The sequence below is a fragment of the Centroberyx gerrardi genome, chromosome 21 (assembly GCF_048128805.1).
Source record: "Centroberyx gerrardi isolate f3 chromosome 21, fCenGer3.hap1.cur.20231027, whole genome shotgun sequence".
Classification (NCBI taxonomy): Eukaryota; Metazoa; Chordata; class Actinopteri; order Beryciformes; family Berycidae; genus Centroberyx; species Centroberyx gerrardi.
In genome coordinates this window covers 4,434,788-4,454,727 of record NC_136017.1, presented here as the reverse complement: position 1 = coordinate 4,454,727, position 19,940 = coordinate 4,434,788, and the positions used below count along the sequence as shown (strand labels likewise).

The following is a 19,940-nucleotide window of genomic DNA, read 5'->3' as shown; positions in this document are numbered from 1 at the left end:
GAGAAGGACAGAGAGTGTGTGTGTGTTCGCTAAGGGGAATCAGAGGAGGACAGAGTGTGAGAGAACCAGAGGACAGCGTGTGTGTGTGTGTGTGTGAGTGGAAGAAGAAGATAGAGAGTAGAAGAGGGAGATTGTATTGGAAACGTGTGCAGCCTGAAGGCAGCGACGAGGAGCCTGCAGCACGTGTTGGTTCTCACTGACAGGGAGGGGGAGGCTAGCGGGTCCACTCCCCTCCCTTCTCTCCTCTTCTCTATCCGGGACTTCCATGTGAAACGATGTGAGGACCGAGGAGGGCTGGAAGACCGCCTGACTGTCCCTCTGCTTGCTTTGCCTGCCTGTCTCAACTGCCGGCATGCTGAGGAAGCTGGTCTGCCGGCGGATTTGCTCCTGTAAGCTGCTGCTGCTGCTGCTGTGTTTTCTCTGGATGGAGGGATGGATCGAACGGGGCTTGTAGTAGCGAGGAATAGTGGAGGTTGTAATCAATGATTAATGCAGGCGCCAGGGATTGTCTCAAGTCATCAGGAGATGAATGGCAAGAGAGGGAGTCACCTCTTTGACAGATAGAGAGAGAGGAGGGAGAAGGCGGAGGAGGGGGCTGCCTGGTGTGACGATGGCTGTAAACACAGGAGGAGTGTGTCTGGAGCCTTAAATGTAAACACAGCAGGATGATTTCCTGGCCTGCTCCAGCTGAATTGGTTTGTGGACAGTCCACAGGATGTGATGCAGCTGCGCTCTGTCTATGTGCACAGCTGAGGTCAGGTGCATTGTCATAAGTTGTAGAAACAGGAAGGTCAGTGGAAACCCAGAAGACAGAGCCTGTCTGCTATGTAATTTGGGAGAAATTGAATATGCAGTTTATGTTCTGTTGACCTTTTATTTGTTGAGCTGATAAGTGGGCTTTATAGGAAAATTACTTCTATTTCCAGTAATTTATTTGGTTGGATGATTATAAAACACTTAGATATGTTTCTGAAAAGGTTGATTACATCTGGTAAACTTGAACTTTAAAGCCTGAGAAAACGGCACTTTGTACTTTGTACTAAAGTACTTTGTATGAATTTGTTTAGGGATATTTCTGTTATAAACATATAGCAATGTGTTGTATGGGTGTTGTCTTGTAAGCATGTGGCTGGGCACCTTGGGTGTACAACATGAATGTCAAATTAATCATTCTATTCAATCAATCAGTCAACCATCCGCTTGTGCTGTTAGCGTTAGGTGAGCGTCTATGTAGAAACCTGTTTTTGCTTGTCAGAAGAAAGAAGGGTTTGTGAGAACTGGGATCTCTCTGGGGTTATCAAGTTTAAATGTAAACTGAGCAGGCTGATTTCCCGGCCGGCTTTGGCTCAGTTGATTTGTATAAAAATTGCAAATATACCGATGTGTTGATTTCCTCTCTGTGGCATTAATTATGTTATATCACAGTTTGTCATAACACTCCAGGGCCCTTGGATTATGATATTTTTCTTACATGAAGCGACTTGCATGACCCTTGGGCCATTGAAACCTGTTAAAAGTTCCTCGTATTATTTCAAAAATTCTCGTTCTTCTCCTCCTTTCTGTCAAGCAGACTTTTTGCAGATACAAACTCTTATAACTACCTGTAAACTGACCTGTTGAACTTTTCTTGCATACTTGTGTTGACAGTAACAGCAGGATCACGGTCACTGATACCACTGTTACACTTCTGCTACCAATTCCAAGCAGCTTAAATATCAGCCAATACCACATTGTGATACATACATTTTACTGAACATAGTCTGACTATGATGGTTCATTGAATAAAAATGCATGAGCTTGAATCATTTGTTCTCTATTAGATCTAATATCCGATTTATGAAGATGGCAGAAAATCACATAGCTTTGCTTTTATTTCTGACATGTTACATGTGGCGCTTTGTGTTGAATTTTAGCATTGGGATAGCATAACTCTCCCTATTTTATCCCTAGATAAAATAAGATAAACATTATTGATCGTCAAGGTCACTTGAAGTGGCCAAGGATAGGATCCATAGCAACACAGTAAATATAATTATCATCAGTTGCATCATTGATAGATTCACAAATGTTTGCTTTTTACAGATTTACACATTTTCAGTCCCAAGGAAAGAGCGTATATGCAAGGTCTGCAAATGTGCATGATGGATTTCCACAGGAATATCCTGTTGAGCCAGATTGCTGTTTACCCTCTGTCTGTTTTCCTCCTGTCATGTTGTGTTGATGTTACAGACGTGATGTGAAGTGAGAGCTGTCGTCATGCTTTCCTCCACACAGTCACCTTGTGTTCATATTGAGAAGGTGTTGCACCGTGCTTTGATAATGCGCAGGGGGGGAAAACTGCGACCTGATGGCACATGACTGATGTGTTGGCTGACTGCCCTGCTGCTGTGTGTGTGTGTGTGTGTGTGTGTGTGTGTGTGTGTGTGTATGTGCTGTGTGTGTAAACTTTAAATAATGAATGAGGATTGATTGCTAGTCGAGCAGATTCCTGCACTGAGGGGGACTCACGTGGCGCTTGGTCGTCCGCAGCAGGACAGGAGTCAGTTCCACAGGGCTTCACCTCTGTGGCGCGTTGGGAAGAAAGAAAACTTTTTTTTACGTTTTCTCTCTGCCTCTTATTTCTTTACCAAGCACTTATAATCCAGTGCAGTACCTTTTTTATTTACAGACCATCACAAAACAGCAGTGCATGTCATACAGATTCAACAGATTCACCAGTTAACAGCATTCACAGTTAAATTATTCATCCAAAACGTGTTAACGAAGTATTAACTCAAACATATGACATGCGTTTGTATGCGGAGGATATATAAAATATTTGCTATTTTTGTTGTTTTTTGATATTATTTGATATTTAAATAGTGTGCAAATAGATATAAAACGTGCACACCTAATAAGTTAATATACAAAGCCAGTGAAACCACACCAACCCCTTTCCTCAGATGTGGTGTTGGAGAGTTTGTTGACACTATAACATCCCTCAAGTCTGCATATTGACGATGGTCGAGCCCATTAGCTCTCAATATCCTTGTCAGTTGTTTCTTAGTCGTAATAATGCCTTGCATGGCAGCGTTGTCAGTAAGTAATGCCTTGATAACTCATCCTTACCTGAAGTCAAATTTAATCAACAAATCTATCATTATTCCTCATCAAAACGATTCAACGAAATACCTGAATGAAAACACCAGTCATCATCATGCACATTTTTTTGAAAGTTGTGGTGACTTGTTAATGTTTTCGCACAAATAATGAAATTCTATGTACAAAATAATGAAAATGAGGGTAGAAATGAATCAAAATTGCACAAGGTCAATCTTGTGTGCCCGCAATATCATCTGGTGCCTTCAGTATAGTAAACTGTGGCCTCAAAATATACATTTTATTCACCTGTGGCCACACTTCTATTACATACTGTATACTGACCGGGCTCTGTGGCTCTGAGCCTAGGAATTTAAGCTGCTCTCCTACTGTTGCACTCCTAAGTCCCTCTGGGTCAACATCAGCTGAGCGTCAGCTAAAAAACAAAAAATGTAACAATGGAATTGCACTGACATTCCTTTCAGGAAAACCCCTGGCAATCCCTAACCCTAACACAGCTTCTCTCATCCAGTGGCAGAAATTGTGGAGGCTCATCAAAAAGATTTTTCGTCTGAAATGTACTGAAGTAGGAGGTCTGCCCCCCCCGCCCCGCATTGCTGGGATGCTCAGCAGTGGCGTTGCTTTGTGCCGTTTGAAGATGCTCATTGTTTTGCCAGTGACTAGAACCTTCTGTCTCTCCTCTTCTCCCTCCTCCTCTTCCTCCTCCAGATAAAAACTTTGAGGACGATGACTCGGTGGTGGACGGCGGCCGCTCCTCGTCCTCGTCCAAAGGAGCCTCGGTGTCCGGGAAGAAGACAGTGAGCATGGGTTCCTTTCGACGGCCCGCCTCCGCCTCCAGCGCCAAGTCCACAGGTCAGAGCCGACGCCAGACCCTTTTCACATGCCGCTAGACAAGTTCCCCATCCAGCTCTCAAGACATTTTTAAGCAAACTTTTGAAATCTTGCAAAAAATGAAATACTCATTAGGTGCGGTAGTTTCCATCAGCTTGGTTTAAGCAAAGAAAAAAACACATCCACAAGAAAAAAGGAGTCTTTCAACAGTCTCTAAAGAACTAATTAGTGGCTAATGTTGGCTAATGTTTCATGCTTTCAACTAAAGCACACAAACTAATAACCATACAACCACAATGGGTGCTTTCCTGAATTTCCCCAAGGGGATCAATAAAGTGCTATCTTATCTTCTCTTATCTTATCTTTATACATGGGAGCTGGTGGTTGACAGATATTGTTTCAGCATTTCAGGAGCCACTTTTGAGCTGTCGGTGCAGTGAGATTCAACCATTTGTCAGGCTGATCGTGCCAATTTATTTGACAAATGTGTTTCCATTGCTGTTTTATCGCTTTACAGATCGTTTATGCTTTCTTTATCAACAAAAAAAATCTGCTTTAAGTGAGTGTAAAAACGTTTTTGTGATATAATGGACATTTTATGTAATTTAGCCATTTCTGTTCAGCCTTTCTAATTTGATTGGTCGTAATACTTTTGTGGGTTTGCCACAACAGCAGTAGCTGAGCTCAACTGCATTTTTGCAGCTGGATTTTGCGAAGTCGATTTGGAAGTATACATGGTCAAGTGATGCTGCCTTTTCGTCATATGGGAATAATTGTTGGAACGACAAAGCAACAACTTGAAAGTGTTCACATGGTCTAAATCGTTTGAAACCCTCATCACGCCACGATTGAAGTTTTCTCTAGACTCTGCTTGCTCCTGATTAGCTTTTTCACACTTAACAGACACACGCTCAGTGAGTGATACATTTGAGCTTTTGTTTTGCAGGAATCCAAATGCTGCAGTGTCAACACCAAACAAACAAGCCTGTAATTTGTGATAAGCTGTGAAACCAAATACAAAAGCCAGATCAGCCCCCACATGCTGCCATACCGAGCTAAAGCACCATTGTGGCTGCCTGAGAAATGTCTATGTATTTTATCTCTGTATTCTGCAGCTGTACATGTACATTGGTCTATTTTTAAGATTTTGGGACCGACCGACAGAGCGAAAATCCAGCAGCAAGCTCTGTCTTGTCATGGCATTTAAGAGCTGTGGTCACAAAATGTCTTAACTAATTTGTCTGGTGTGTGGCCTTAATTTCCCATCTTGATTTTGTCTTCAGGGAGAGATGGGCCCAGTGCTGGAGCCGTGGATGAGGAGGACTTCATTCATGCCTTTGAGGATGTGCCCACTGTGCAGGTCTGCAGTCTTGTTACAACCAGGGTCGTTAATTACAGAGTGCTGCTGTTGCCTCCTTTCATGCAGTACAGGCAGAATCACTTTAACAGCCATGTACAATAAGCACACAGGGAGTTTTACTGGTGATACTGGTGCAGAGACATAACAGCAGCACACATGGTACACAGAAAACAGTTATATACCATATATTACTCTACATATATACAGTAGATTATACATGTTACTCTACATATAGACAGTAGATTATACATGTTACTCTACATAAAGACAGTAGATTATACATAATACTCTACATATAGACAGTAGACTATACATAATACTCTACATATATACAGTAGACTATACATATTACTCTACATATAGACAGTAGATTATACATGTTACTCTACATATAGACAGTAGACTATACATAATACTCTACATATAGACAGTAGACTATACATAATACTCTACATATAGACAGTAGATTATACATAATACTCTACATATAGACAGACTATACATAATACTCTACATATATACAGTAGACTATACATATTACTCTACATATAGACAGTAGATTATACATAATACTCTACATATAGACAGTAGATTATACATAATACTCTACATATAGACAGTAGACTATACATAATACTCTACATATAGACAGTAGACTATACATATTACTCTACATATAGACAGATGACTATATATAGACAGATGACTACATATTACTCTACATATAGACAGTAGACTATACATATTACTCTACATATAAACAGTTGACTATACATATTAAGCTATACATATAGACAGTTGGTTATACATATTACTCTACATAGACAGTAGACTATACATATTACTCTACATATAGTCAGACTATACATATTACTCTACATATAGACAGTAGATTATACATATTACTCTACATATAGACAGTAGATTATACATATTACTCTACATATAGACAGTAGACTATATATATATATATATATATATATATATACATATATATATATATATAACTCGACGTGTAATTCTACATATTTGCACTCAGTGTTGTACCAGCATGGCACCTTTTTAATCAAAGTCCAGTGGTGCGATCATATTTACAGTTTTCTTTGGTTCAAACCACAGTGGAAAAAGTTTACTTTGTTGCATTTTTGTATTTGGTTCGTTCAGGTTCACTCTGTCCAATCGCAGGTGAGCCAGGGCTTGTAAACAAAAGTCACATGACTAACAAGAAGCTTGTTTATTAGACAGAGTTTTGGTCACCTGTCATCCTGCCAGGTTAGAGAGTCAAAACAAATCTGATTCCAGTTCAGCATGATGGACTTGTCTGTCTCTTCTTCTGTGGTGTTCATACCAGTTGAGAACAGATGGAGAAGTAGCTGAATATGAGCATCAGTCCAGACTGCGGTTTGACTTCCTGCCCTCGGTTAATTTTGTTATGCTAGGCTTTCTAAGCATAATTAATTGTTGGTTATCAGATGTCAGCATCCATCTCCTTTTACCCTTAAAACCTTGTGTTTGGGTGTCGTTTCCTGTAGTTGGTTCGGATTACGTTCTCACTCCTAACGAACCGCACCACAGTTCGCTTGAAAGAGGACAAAGATACGCATTTTCAGGTGTCTCGATGTGGTTCGGTTTCAGGCGTATTGGTGCCACCTGAGTCCGAATGGCATTGTTCTCACCTGCCCAAATGAACCAAACTAAAGGAGTAGACTTTCCAGTGTTTAAATAAACTGCTCCAAACATGCTAAGTGTGATTGCGCCCTAATTTACTCTCCTGTTCTCTCTTGCTTTCTCTTTTATCCCATCCTCTGCCTTCTCCTGTCTTTTATTCCTCTCCCCCATCCCTCCCTCCCTCTAGATCTACTCTAACAGGGAGGTGGAAGAGGCCATGACCAAGATTCGAGATGTGCTGTCAGATGACAAGCGGGACTGGGAGCTTAGAGTGGCTGCTGTAAGATATCAGGGTTTCTTTGCCTCTCTGTCTGTGATCTCAGAAACAGGGTGGGAAATTAACATTAGACGCAAGTGAAATGCTGGTCAATTTCTAGCTGTGGCTGGTAAGTTTTTCTGCTCTACCAGCCACTTTGACAGGTAACAAACAGATATTTAGAGGCTTCTCTATTTTAAAAATGAACCGAGATTGGCTGGCAAAGTAGTGGACATTGCTGGTGAACTTTGGAATCCATTAGCCTTTGTGGCCGGTGGACCAAAAAAATTTAATTTCCTGCTCTACATCCTAGAATGCATGAGCTTTTCTGCCATTTTTACTTTGCTGTGTCAGCAATATTAGGATACCCATTGATCTTCTTCAGATATGATATTAAACGTTATAAATAGTAACATTAGATGGGGCCTATATTATTTATGGCATGTGCTATTAACATAAACATGAGTCATTAATCTGAAGGATATCTGTTAATTGAAATTGCCATGATGACTGATTGGTGTGTTCTTGTTTTGGAGATTCCTTATTGGCTGAAGGCAGGAAGTAACTGATGGGTTTGATAACATTTCTCTCCTCTGTTCCCCTGCTCCTCCAGCTGAAGAAGGTGCGCTCGCTGCTCCTGGCCGGCGCCGCAGAGTTCGATGGGTTCGCTCAGCAGCTGCGTCTCATGGAAGCAGCGCTCAAACTCTCCGCCAAGGACCTTCGCTCTCAGGTGGTGAGGGAGGCCTGCCTCACTCTGGGGTAAGACCGCTGGAAGTCAAGTCAAACTTTATTTATATGGCACATTTCCCTTTCTAATTCACCGTTAACCCATGGAGGATTAAAGCCTTTTTGGAAAAATATATTAAATATTACCTAATGGTCATTGATCAGTATTAAAAAAGTGATTGCATCATCTATAATGTTACTGTTTTGTAAGTAAAAGGCTTGAGATAGCAAATTGCTTCAATAATATTATTAAATATTAAATGCCACATTTTTGCAAAGGGTTTTAAGATTTCATTACAAACTTAGATATTCACAGTTAGAAAAATGCAACATCTAATTTTTCTGGCATGAAATTAAAGCTCAATTTACTACTCGTAAAGTAGTTTGCTACTTTAAGCCTTTTACTTGCAAAACAGTAATGCTACTTAAATAGACTATTTAAATCGTTATATTTTAGATGTTTAATATATTTAATGTATTTTTTGAAAAGGATATAGCACTCTGGAATGAAAGCCTTCATTTATATAGCAGAAATAAAGTCCATCTGAGAACAAAGTCAGTCTCTCATTTTTATCCTCTGGTATATTATGGGATGTTTTGGTCTGACAGTGTGTGTGTGACGCAGTAAGCTCATGCAGTTGAAGAACCTGTGTATCTGCTCTGCTCTCCTGTCCAGCCACCTGTCGTCGGTGCTTGGCAGTCGGTTCGACCACGCAGCGGAGGCCGTCATGCCCACCCTCCTCAACCTGGTCCCCAACAGTGCCAAAGTCATGGCCACCTCCGGCGTGGCCACCATCCGCCTCATCCTCCGAGTAGGTGGCAGCTTCCTCAGTCCTCTAAAGTAGATATCGCTCAATCTGGTTTTGTCGGTTTTATAAATCCCTTCTTTCTCTTTCTGTAGCTCTTGGTAAATTCCTTTTCCTCGCACATCTCTCTTACATAATGGTTCTGAGGTCACATGAATACCTTCATGGCACTGTGGCTCTGACTGTTGCACTCCTTATTCATTCATTCATTCAAACTTTATTTCAGACTCAGGGTCCAGCTAACTATGGGTTGCTTGTAATTTTACTGATCTAGGAAGTAGGGCTGAAAGATATTGACAAAAAATCGAATTGTGATTATTTGGCAGAATATTGCAATTGCGACTTAAACTGCGATTCATATCACAAGTTTTTCTTGACATAAAAGTGATTTTGTTGAAAACTGGATGTCGGTGTGCAGGATTTACCGAGTTTGAGTCTGATGAAAGGTTTTCATCAATATTGTACTTGATTCATGGACCAGAGATTACCTGCAGCTTGTTCAGAAATCCATTTTGGATGCAACTCTCATAAGCAATTAATTTCAGCCTCTGCAATTTGGAAATTGCAGAAGTTCATATTGCGATTTTGATTTTTTTCAGATTAATTTTTCAGCTCTACTAGGAAGTTTTCTGGAAAAGAGCATCAGCAAAATGCCTGAAATGTGCTTTTAGGTGGGAAATTGCCACTTGGACAAATACCCAGCCATTGTTCAGAGGTTGTGTCCTATTCTAAAAAGAAATATTTGGCTAGTAATGGTGAAATTTTGAAATCCATCAGCCAATTGTGGGCAGTGCTGGCGGGGGGAAAACCGCTTCCTGCCTTGATTCACTATGCTTTACTATGCCACACCAACTGGAAACTTAAATGCCCTCTAGGCAGCAAGATAACATTGTTGGCAATTTGTTATAGAAGGAAAGATTTCACAGGCAGCTTCCTGAGCAAGATACTCTGCTGCTCCGCAAAATCAAGTTACATGTCAGACACAAGCTTACATTGTTTTCAAACTGAACAAATCACAAGCATTGACATCTGATTTTCCTCGTTGCCACACACAATGTTTTGAACAAAGATAAACACAAGGCTGTATCTGTGTATTGTCTGTGTCTTCGTGTTTAATTAATATCACATTTGCAACATTCGGAGAAAAATGTCAAGTCAAGAATGGTCCTGTTTAGACTTTAGGTAGAATTAGACGTGGTTTCTAAATTCTGACACCACTCTCCTGTGTTTTGCAGCACACACACTACCCACGCCTCATCCCCATCATCACCAGCAACTGTACCTCCAAGTCTGTGGCTGTCAGAAGGTGAGACATCCAGGCCTCCCTCTGGTCTGTGTGACTGTGCATGTTGTACAGACATGTGACGTTTCAGATTTCCTTTGGTCTTGCTTTCCTCCCATTACTTCTTCAAGGTTCCTATGCAGGTCTGGAAAGTCCAGGAAAAGTATAGAAATTGAATTTGATGGATAGAACTTGTAAACCATATTTATGACATGGAGAAACTGGCCTTTTTCTTAAGACTATTAGGGAAAGTAGATCTTGTATGTGTACTCATGAGCTATGTATGACCCATTTTATAGTCTTAATAATAATAAATGTAATAATTTAATCTGTATATCATGATTGTAATAGTTCTGGTGACCAGCTGTTACTGTGTTGCTTTTCTAAATAAAAACAAAGTATAAAAAAAAAGAAAATAAAATAAATTTGATCTTTTCCAGATCTTAAAATGCCTGGAAAAATGTTGTTTTTGAATCGCGATACACATGACAACGGATATTATGTTGTTGTGATATTTATTGTGAAAAATAATCTTTAGCCATAGAGTGTGAAGGTCTTATCTCAAATAATTGAGGTCATAATTAAGGTGTAGCATTTTGAAATGGAAAATATATAGGAACCCTGTTTGCTGCATCTTGTGTTGTCAAAATCAAAATGACACACCAGTTAATTGTTTTTTTACCTCTCTACTCCAGACGCTGCTTTGACTTCCTGGACCTCTTGCTGCAGGAATGGCAGACCAGCTCTCTGGAGAGGTAAGGAACATTATACTGTCTCCTTGGCAGGGTGGGAAAGCCTTCAACAGCATTCAGGACTTGCGGTTTTCCATCTGGTGCCATAAAGGCCCAAGAGTGTGCAGGTTTTCATTCCAGATCAGCTGCTGCAGTGTTTGGTTGGAATGAAAACCTGCACACTCCTGGGCCTTGATGGGATAGGATTTAAAACCGCTGATTTAGACGATCATGTGACACTACCACTCTCCATTTAAAATCCATACAAATTAATTTCTTGCTGTGGTTTTTGCTCGCACGCCACATTGAAATGATTTCTCTGGTCACACATGACAAGCTGATATCTGATTTTTAGTAAAAGGCCAATATTTTAGCTTGGAGTGTTTAACAAAATGCATGTAGGAAGTGCTTGTCATGGCTCTTGCTGTCGCCATGAAAATCCGTTTTAAGCTCAGAGCTCTTTCGCTAAAAGTTGAAATATTTTTAACTTCTAGCTCTTGATGTTCTGAATTCTGAATACATGCTAAGCTCTGAGTTCTCTTGGGAACATGCAACTCCTCCATGGTTAACAACAGAAGAAAGAAGCCAGCACTGTAGAGAGAAGTTCCCAGGGGACATGTAACCTAAATTCTGTAAAGAACATTTCTATAATCAACTTTATGTATTCAAGTGCCACTTCTACATGTTTGTTCTCAATACAAGTCTCACAAATATTAAGTATAGCAACTTTTATCTATTTGGGATAAGGAAATATTTTGACATTAAACATATACACTACCAGTCAAAAGTTTGGACACACATATTTTTCTTTATTTTTACTATTTTCCACATTTTAGAATAACAGTAAAGACATCAAAACTATGAAATAACACTAATGGAATTATGCAGTGACCAAAAAAGTGTTAAACAAATCAAACTATCTTATTATACTATATTTTAGATTCTTTAAAGTAGCCGCCCTTTGCCTGGATGGAAAGGCAAAGGCTTTGGAGAGAAATCCATCAACTTCACTATTTATATTTGTCACATTTCAAGCATTTAAGCAGAAGCCTTTAGATCAAAACGGCTTTAAGAGAATGAAAAACATAGAACATTCAATCAGGTGTGTCCAGACTTTTGACTGGTAGTGTAAGTTGACCCAGGGTGAGACCCTGCAACCAGCTGCATACTGGGAGATTTTGCTTTGTGGTTGGAAAGTTTGTCTACACAGCCAGACATTTTATTTATTCATTTAAACTTAGTTTTGCCAGGAAAACGGTGAAAGTTGCTGGTGAACATTGGAATCTATCAGATGGTCAACAAAATGTAGTTTTCTGCCCCGTGCCGGCCTCTCGGTGGTTCATCCTAAAGTAGTACACGCTACCTTGTCAGGAAATGCGAAACCGGCCCGGTCAAGGTTTAGCTCAGCAGTTTCCATGGCGATGCCAGGGGGATCTCTGTCTGTCTCCAAAAGGCTCATTGTGTTTCAGCCTGGCTGCTTCCTGTCCCGCCCTCAGGGAGAAACCCAACCTGACCCTCCCATACCAGGGGACCTCTCCGCTTCTCACCGATCAATGCTGTGTCCAGTGTGTGTGTGTGTGTGTGTGTGTGTGTGTGTGTGTCTGTCTCAGGGATGCAGTCGTACCATTTCTCGCTGCTGATACCGATTCCGAGTACTAAAATTTTGAATATTGGTCAATACTGAGCGCTGACTGGATATATTGCTTTTACTGAACAGTAAAATCACACAAAGAAGAAACTTTATTTGTATAACAGCTTTTTTAAAAACAGTTTGCAAAGCACTTTTCAGTGCATAAAAAGACAGTCAATAATAGATTAGTCAATAGTAAATTAAAAAACAAAGAATTAAGAATGTAAGAATAATTACAGGAGGCAAGCTTAAAATGATATGGGTTTTAAGAAGTTAAAATAACTGACCTGATTGAGCTTGCCAGGCCCCTTTGGTCTTCAGTCTAGACTGTAAAACAGATGGGACCTCTGGCTTAGTTAAAAGATAGATAATGCAGAAAGAGCCAAACCACTCCATGCTTTAAAAGTAATACAGACTTGGATTATTTAATTTCTCTCATGTTACACATGGCTCCTGGGTATGGATTTTATATTGGGGAAGTTCTCCAATACTGATGCACTGTTCTAGTCCGGTATTGAGCAGTAGTGTAGTGAGCAGGGACAATCACAGGACCCGGGTTTGAGCCCCTGGGTCGGCAAGCCTCCACCCTGCTGAAGTGTCCTTGAGCAAGGCACTGAATCCCTACCAGCTGCTGACTCTGACCTCTGACCTCCCTGTGGAGGGGGGCAAGACAAAAGAGGATTTCCTTGCAGGGATTAATAAAGTATCACATTTCATTATTATATTATAATTACATTATTGACCTGCTTTCTTTGTGTGTGTTTGTGAGTGTGTGTGTGCACCTGTGCGTTCTTGCACACCACTGTTAAATGAATGATTTAGTTTAGAGCCGTTTTCCTCTTTTTTTTTTTTTCCCTCTAGACATGGAACTGTTTTAATGGAGACTATCAAGAAAGGGATCCATGATGCGGACGCTGAGGCCCGCTCTGTGGCCAGAAAGTAAGTCACACAATTAGCTTTTCCATTGCTCCAGCGCTGTGTTGTACTCACACCGGGCCTACTGTGTGTATGGTACAGTATCAGTATCGTTCTGTACCTGTACAGCATCAATACTCTTTGATTTCCCATTGGAATACTGAACAGGCCGATACAACACTGACATCATCGCTGCCAGCACCCTCTGAAAGTGTGCCAGTGTGTTTGGATGCTTTGCCAGCTTCTAGTGTTCCTGTGTTGAATCAAACTGTGCATAAAACATAATGGAAACAAGGCAACAGCATGTTTATCCAGTATGTCGTCCCCCATGAATGATGCAGTCACCCTCTCAGCCAATCAGTAAAAATTATTCAAATGTGAAGAAGGGCCAAGTTTCAACTCCCCATATTGTTGGATTGTACAAATTATTTAGTCGGCCCTTAGGCCAGACAGTCAATAAACAGTAAAAGCCTCAGGGAGAAATCTGTTTTTCAAGGAACTCAAAATGTTGGAAAATCCAATATGGAGTACATTGATGGTCCTGGAAGCAAATTTGCAGAGCAACAATAGCTGTATATATGCACTAAATGTCATGCCATTCAATTTTGTACGAAATATAATTTATATGAATTTAATAGGGGTATTAAATTCATTAATTTGACCAATAATTGAAGCATCCCCCCTTGGGCCAATTGGTGTAATTTTGAAAATGCCAAAAGGCAGAGATGCATCATTCCCCTAAATTTAGTCAAGAGATATTGTGTGAGAGACGGATGAATGAAGAGACGGAGACCCGATTTCATTGTGAAGGACAAAAAATACAGTATGGGTACGGCACAGTATATGTAGTGGAAATGATGAATACCTTGTTACTACAGTCCATCGTCTTTATATACAGCGGCCTAGTGGTTAGAGGGTCCATCCCATCATCGAAAGGTCACAGTTTTTATCCCCAGGACATCCAATGCATCTGTCCTGAAGTCCAGTGCTCACTCTGGATAAGAGCGTCAGCCAAACACCTAAAAGGTAAACGTCCTGATGGTTGTTTTGGGCCGTCTGGCTTGCCGTTGCAGGTGTTACTGGAGTTTCCATGGCCACTTCAGCCGGGAGGCGGAGCATCTGTTCCAGGGCCTGGAGTCGTCCTATCAGAAGGCCCTGCAGGCCCACCTGAGGAGCGGAGACAGCCTGATGTCCCTGCCCGCCTCCGACCGCTCCTCCTCCTCCTCCCAGGAGAGCCTCAAGTGAGACATGCACACTTTTCCTTTTTGATTGATTGATTGATTGATTAGGGAACATATGAAGGGTATCACTCAAAAATACTACATATTGGAAAAAACACAAATATAGGTTGGGTGGCCTAGTGTTTAGAGAATCTCGTTCAGCTGGAAGACCCGGTGTTTCAGGGATTAAGTATCACATTATTATCATCAGTATTATGAAAAGTGTAAGTATTTTGTCAGAAAAGGTCTTTAGATAACTTAGATAACTTACATGGTAACGCATAAGGTGCCTTACTTTCAGGCCAGCAGTCATTTTGTCAGAGTAAGTTTCATTCCCAAACTTTTCAGATTTGGTAATGAAATTCTTCCTAGCCACAATTAAATTAAAATAAATATCTAAATCAGATTATTGACCACTGCAATTTCCAAATCACAAGAGGATGCCATTGTTCTCAGAGGGGAAAGTTATTTTTCCACACAGCGTCCCAAACAAGGTTGCTATGCTGCTAGAAAGAATCCCTGGCCAAGTTTTGGGAGAAAATCTTATCGTATTGTTTTCAAACTTCAACAAATCCTAAACTTTTAGCACCTCATTTTTGATTTTTTTTTTCTTTCAAACATTTAGTAGTCAATTACTCAGTAAGAAATTTTGTAGTAAAGCTGTCTGCATGTATTGCAGTTCATATCCCAGTTGCAATAATGAGCAGATAAAATTGACAATGTGACGTTTTACCAACATCATTAACATCAATTTTCCCCAATGGAGCGCAGCAATGACAAACAAGAGACATAGAAGCAAGTAAAACCACATTACAAAGCGATTCAACACTGCTTCAGACAAAATGAGTTTATACAGACAGTGGTACCTTAAAATTCAGTTTTCTGTCTTTCTCATCCCTCTCTTTCCCTTTCTGTCGTTTCTCATCTACCTTGTCATCACAGTCTTTCTGGCTCTGAAGGCTGCAGTAGTATTGGTGGACTATTGATCCATGTGCCATTTATCTCAGTCTAACAACCACTGTATTGACGTTTTGTGTCACATTATTCCACGGCAGTGTGGGGGAGGTGAGCTGTTGATTGATGGATTGATCGTGTCTTTATCAGTCTGCGTTTCGGTCTGTAGACCTTTCTAAAGACATACAGGATTGAACAAAAGGAGGTCACAGGAAATCTGGGATGAAAATCTTGTATCTCTAAAAGGTCAACTTAAATAGGCTAGTTTTCAGCTTGATGAGAATTAATTTTTGACATTATCCAGGGGGTTTTGAAAGGGTTTCATAAGCCCAAGAGGTCGGAGAATTTTCTTGACCCATAGAATGTGAAAATCACTGAAATTAGAGATACAAGGGTGTGGCTGTTTTATCTTTAATGTCTGTCTACTTGGTCTATATTTATGGTTGTACACTGTATATCTGTAAGTTGTAATGTTATTGATGCATCTTCATTTATACTCACTATACCACAACCCATGCTCTGTTTGTTCTTCATTCACTTGTGTTTTGTGTCTCCACAGCCGACCCCAGTCTGTAAAAAGCAGCGTTGGAGGCAGCATGACCAGATGTAAGGACACACCGCTTCACTGTAGAAGGACTGTTAGAATAGTTAAAACATATTCATTTCCAACATGTTATATGTCCATTTTGGGGGGGGAAAAATCCATGTGACTTAAAACATTGAATAAATAAACATTCTGTAATGCTTGCAATGGTGAATAGTAATGATTCAAATTAAAGAAAACACATGAAGGTTTTATTTCCAAATTGCTATATATCAATTTTGGAAGAAAATCAGTATCTCTTAGGTATAGAGGATATAGAGTATAACAGTGATATTATTTATTAAAAAGTCCTTAAATTTGATGTCTGTGAATGTGAGAACGCTGTTTTACACTCACCTGGACGCAAATCTACGGAGCCTCAATTAATGCGGATAGGACACATTGTGATTTAGACTGATCAGACAGTGTGCATCTTTACATAATAATCTTGCCTATTGCAGCTTTAAGTACAGAACATTATGGGAAGAAATCGAACCATTTAACAGTGCGGTTGCAGCTGTAAAGGGAGATGCTGAGTGTCCTTGTCGGTTCTCTGTCCGGCCCTCTAGCCAAAGCCTCCCACTCCAGCAGGACGCCCGCTGCAGCCGCCTCGCCAGGCTCCCTGCAGCGCTCTCGCAGCGACGTGGACGTCAACGCGGCAGCCAGCGCCAGCGCCCGCACCCGCATGCCGGCCGTTCCCTCCGCCGCTCCATCCTCCGCTTCCCCCTTCAGCTCGGCCTCCGCCCTTCCCCCTGGATCCTACGCTTCACTAGGTAAGACAGACCGCTCCATGTCTTCAGCTAGTTAAATGTGCTATATGTAGCACTTTTAAACATCAATATATAAAATCTGTCAAATTAACTTTTGTATAAGACCGTAAACAAATGAGACCATGGTCGAGATGATTTGTCGCCTCTATCTCATGCCAGAGGTGTTGCCGGTGTTTCTCAAAATCAAAAACACATTTCCCAAAAACTGTGTTGTCGGAAGTGGGGTTTTTTTGTCCCCCATCAGCCTTTTACTCCTTCTACGCTTTTTCCTTTTTTTTTTTGGAGGAACAGCGCCCTCTTCCTATTTTGTGCCATAAAGCAAAATATGTCCCTTTGTGCAGTAAAGCAATACAGCAGATTTCCCATCAAATCTGGCACACAATGTAAAATGCTGTGTAGAGGCCGGTAGAGACTATCAATATTGTCAGCGATGGTCGTATATGTTTACGGTAATTATACCAATATCTTAAAATTAATTTGGTAATGGTTTATTGATGTTAAAATGCTTAAACAGGCTCCAAATCTCCTGTCAGGTCCCTTTGTCCAAGTGACCAGACCACAGCAGAGAAACAAAGCCACTGATGCACAGTACTTGAGTTTGATTGTTCTACTAGTTGGCTCCTACTAGCCCAGTCCTATTCTAACCCTATTCTAGACAACAACTCTATGCTAAGCAACGCTCAATATGCGACAGAAGTCAGGCCTTATGACCAGGTTCATAAGTTCATAGAAAAGTTACCAAAGATTTATGTATTTTCAAAGGAAAATGCTGGTCGCGTAATACAATCAGTCAAATTATTTGTGCCTTATCTAACTTGGACACAAAAGGTTGGTAACATGACATGCAGCAAATCTAAATAGTATTAGGATTTCCCTTTCACTTTTAATGGAGTTCATCAAAAGGGAAGAGTTCATCAGCACAGCCACAGTTGAAACACTGAAACATTTTCCCAATTCTCCAGATATTGATTTTTTTTTTGGTGGATTAATCAGTTTATGGATTTTTCCATTAAATAATAAGATGATTCGTGGAATGTTGTTGCAGTTACTTACTAACACGGCACGTACACACACACACACACACACACAAAAGCTGTTATTGCTGCAGCCTGACTGCTCCCTCACCCATTCACCTCTTCCATTTGGTTAATAAGTATAACCTCCTGACCCCTGACCCTTAACCCCTGTTGTATCTCTCCTGGGCTCGCCCACCTGCGTTTCGGCCCCTCTCAGACGGCACGTGGTCTGTTAACGCGGAGGGTAAGCTGTGTGTGTGTTTTCCATATGTGGACAGGGGAGTGATGCTCCTCCATGCCCCCTTGGTGTGTGTTATACCCCCATCAGTAGTGTAATGGTGGTCATCTGTGATGGAACTGTATATGCATGGACTGTCTTCGCATGGTGTACTGTACCCTTTCTCCTACAGTTGGATAAGCTGTTGACCGATACACAGGATTTGATGCACCTATCCTTGTGCTATTAAACTATGGTGATTGCCGACATAGAAACCCGGCTTGGATGTTGGAAGAAAGAGGGCGGATGGGTCGACATTGGGCTCGGCTTGCGTCATTGTAACGTCATCGATGGCGAATATATTCATATTCACACGTAAAAGATTTTGCTGTTAAATGGGGATGAAACTGGTTGGTGTCGGTGATGTGAAACTTGTGTCAAATCCCTACAGGTAGACTTGCATGTGGATACCTCTCTCTGTATCTATTGTGGTGTCTCTGGTTACAGTAGGGCTGCACGATATCGAGAGAAATATACCGGGATCTGTCTTTCTGTCTGTCTGTCAGTCTACCTGTCTGTCTCTTGGTCTACCTTCATTTTTATTTCTGAATATTGCCATTGAGGTAGAATTTGCGAGACACAAATGTCTCCACACAGTTTTTTGCTCGGTGCATAATAGATATTATGTCTGATTTTGCCGGAGAAAAAATATATAACATGCCGATTGTCGATTTTCGGAAATGCTCTCTTCATACCTCCCCTTGTTTCCTTTCCTCGACCTGGCATGTAGATGTTTTCTGGAGGGAGAGACACAGAGGAAGGACTCTGGACAGTCCAATGCAGTCTGCTTCAGAAAATACCTACAGATGACAATGTTTGTTTTTGTTTTATGACTGGGTCTTGGATTGAGTGACTTGCTAGTTTTTCTCTTTTTCTGTCTTTCAACTCTCTCTCTACCCTCTGTTTCATTCCTCTGCTATGATTTCCTCTCCTTGTGATTCTCAGTTTGGTTGAATTTCACTTTATTCGCATGCCTGTTAAACAATATTGCCAGAGAAGTTTAGAAAATGTCAAATTCAAAACCACACTACAGTCCGCATATTCAGTGTGATTGAACTTGGATATCGGTACAAAGATTTCATCATGATTTCTGTCTCTCATTCTCTCTCTCTCTGTCTGTCTCTCTCTGTCTTGTCTCTCGCCCTCTCCCTCCGCAGGCCGAGTGCGGACCAGGAGACAGAGTTCAGGAACCAGCACGTCGGTGACAGACAGCAGGGGGCGGAGCCGAGGCAAAGTCGTCTCCCAGTCCCAACGTGAGCAGCTCCTGTATCTTACGTAGCATATTTGGGCATTTGGTGGAAGCTGTAAGATATTAGTGACATCAGTGGGATTGGAGCCCCTGACCCTGGTAGTGTTATTCTCAACCCATTGAGCTACACAGGACTCCCTAAAATGTCTTGAATTAAAATATCTACATTTAAGCCTTATAATGGTCCTATATAATGTAAAATATTGTCCTTAAATAAAGGAAAACCCTGAGGTTTTGGGTGATTGGCCAATAGCTCAATTTACCCGTTAAGTGATGAGAACATGGACACCAAAATCATCCATGTGGCCCTGGTAGATGATTTGTACCAGTGCTCATCACTTAATGGGTAAGTTTACCAACGGGCCAATCTCCCAAAAACTATGTGTATTCCTTAAAAGAAAAGTGGTAAATACTTTCAGAAGTCTTAACAACGTGTTTATTCCTGTCATTTTATGGGTCTGCCATCTTTTTTTTTTTATTTTTCAGTTTTGTTTTTGTGGCAAAATTGTACTTAAGATTAATTCTCACTGGCATTAAAACAGTCTTAAAATGTTTATCCATATTTCC

At 40.8% G+C, this 19,940-nt stretch overlaps 1 protein-coding gene across 1 annotated transcript in view; it reads left to right on the top strand.

Moving 5' to 3' along the window:
* Positions 1-19,940, top strand: part of LOC139918862 (CLIP-associating protein 1-B-like) — a 65,457-nt gene that overhangs the window by 19,784 nt on the left and 25,733 nt on the right. Inside the window, exons 8-20 of the mRNA XM_078291031.1 lie at positions 3,808-3,951; positions 5,214-5,290; positions 7,146-7,238; positions 7,828-7,973; positions 8,617-8,752; positions 9,982-10,052; positions 10,724-10,783; positions 13,251-13,328; positions 14,378-14,545; positions 16,038-16,084; positions 16,631-16,834; positions 18,065-18,091; positions 19,282-19,377. Coding sequence (XP_078147157.1) covers positions 3,808-3,951; positions 5,214-5,290; positions 7,146-7,238; positions 7,828-7,973; positions 8,617-8,752; positions 9,982-10,052; positions 10,724-10,783; positions 13,251-13,328; positions 14,378-14,545; positions 16,038-16,084; positions 16,631-16,834; positions 18,065-18,091; positions 19,282-19,377 — 1,347 coding nt within the window. The remainder of the gene's footprint in view (positions 1-3,807; positions 3,952-5,213; positions 5,291-7,145; positions 7,239-7,827; positions 7,974-8,616; positions 8,753-9,981; positions 10,053-10,723; positions 10,784-13,250; positions 13,329-14,377; positions 14,546-16,037; positions 16,085-16,630; positions 16,835-18,064; positions 18,092-19,281; positions 19,378-19,940) is intronic.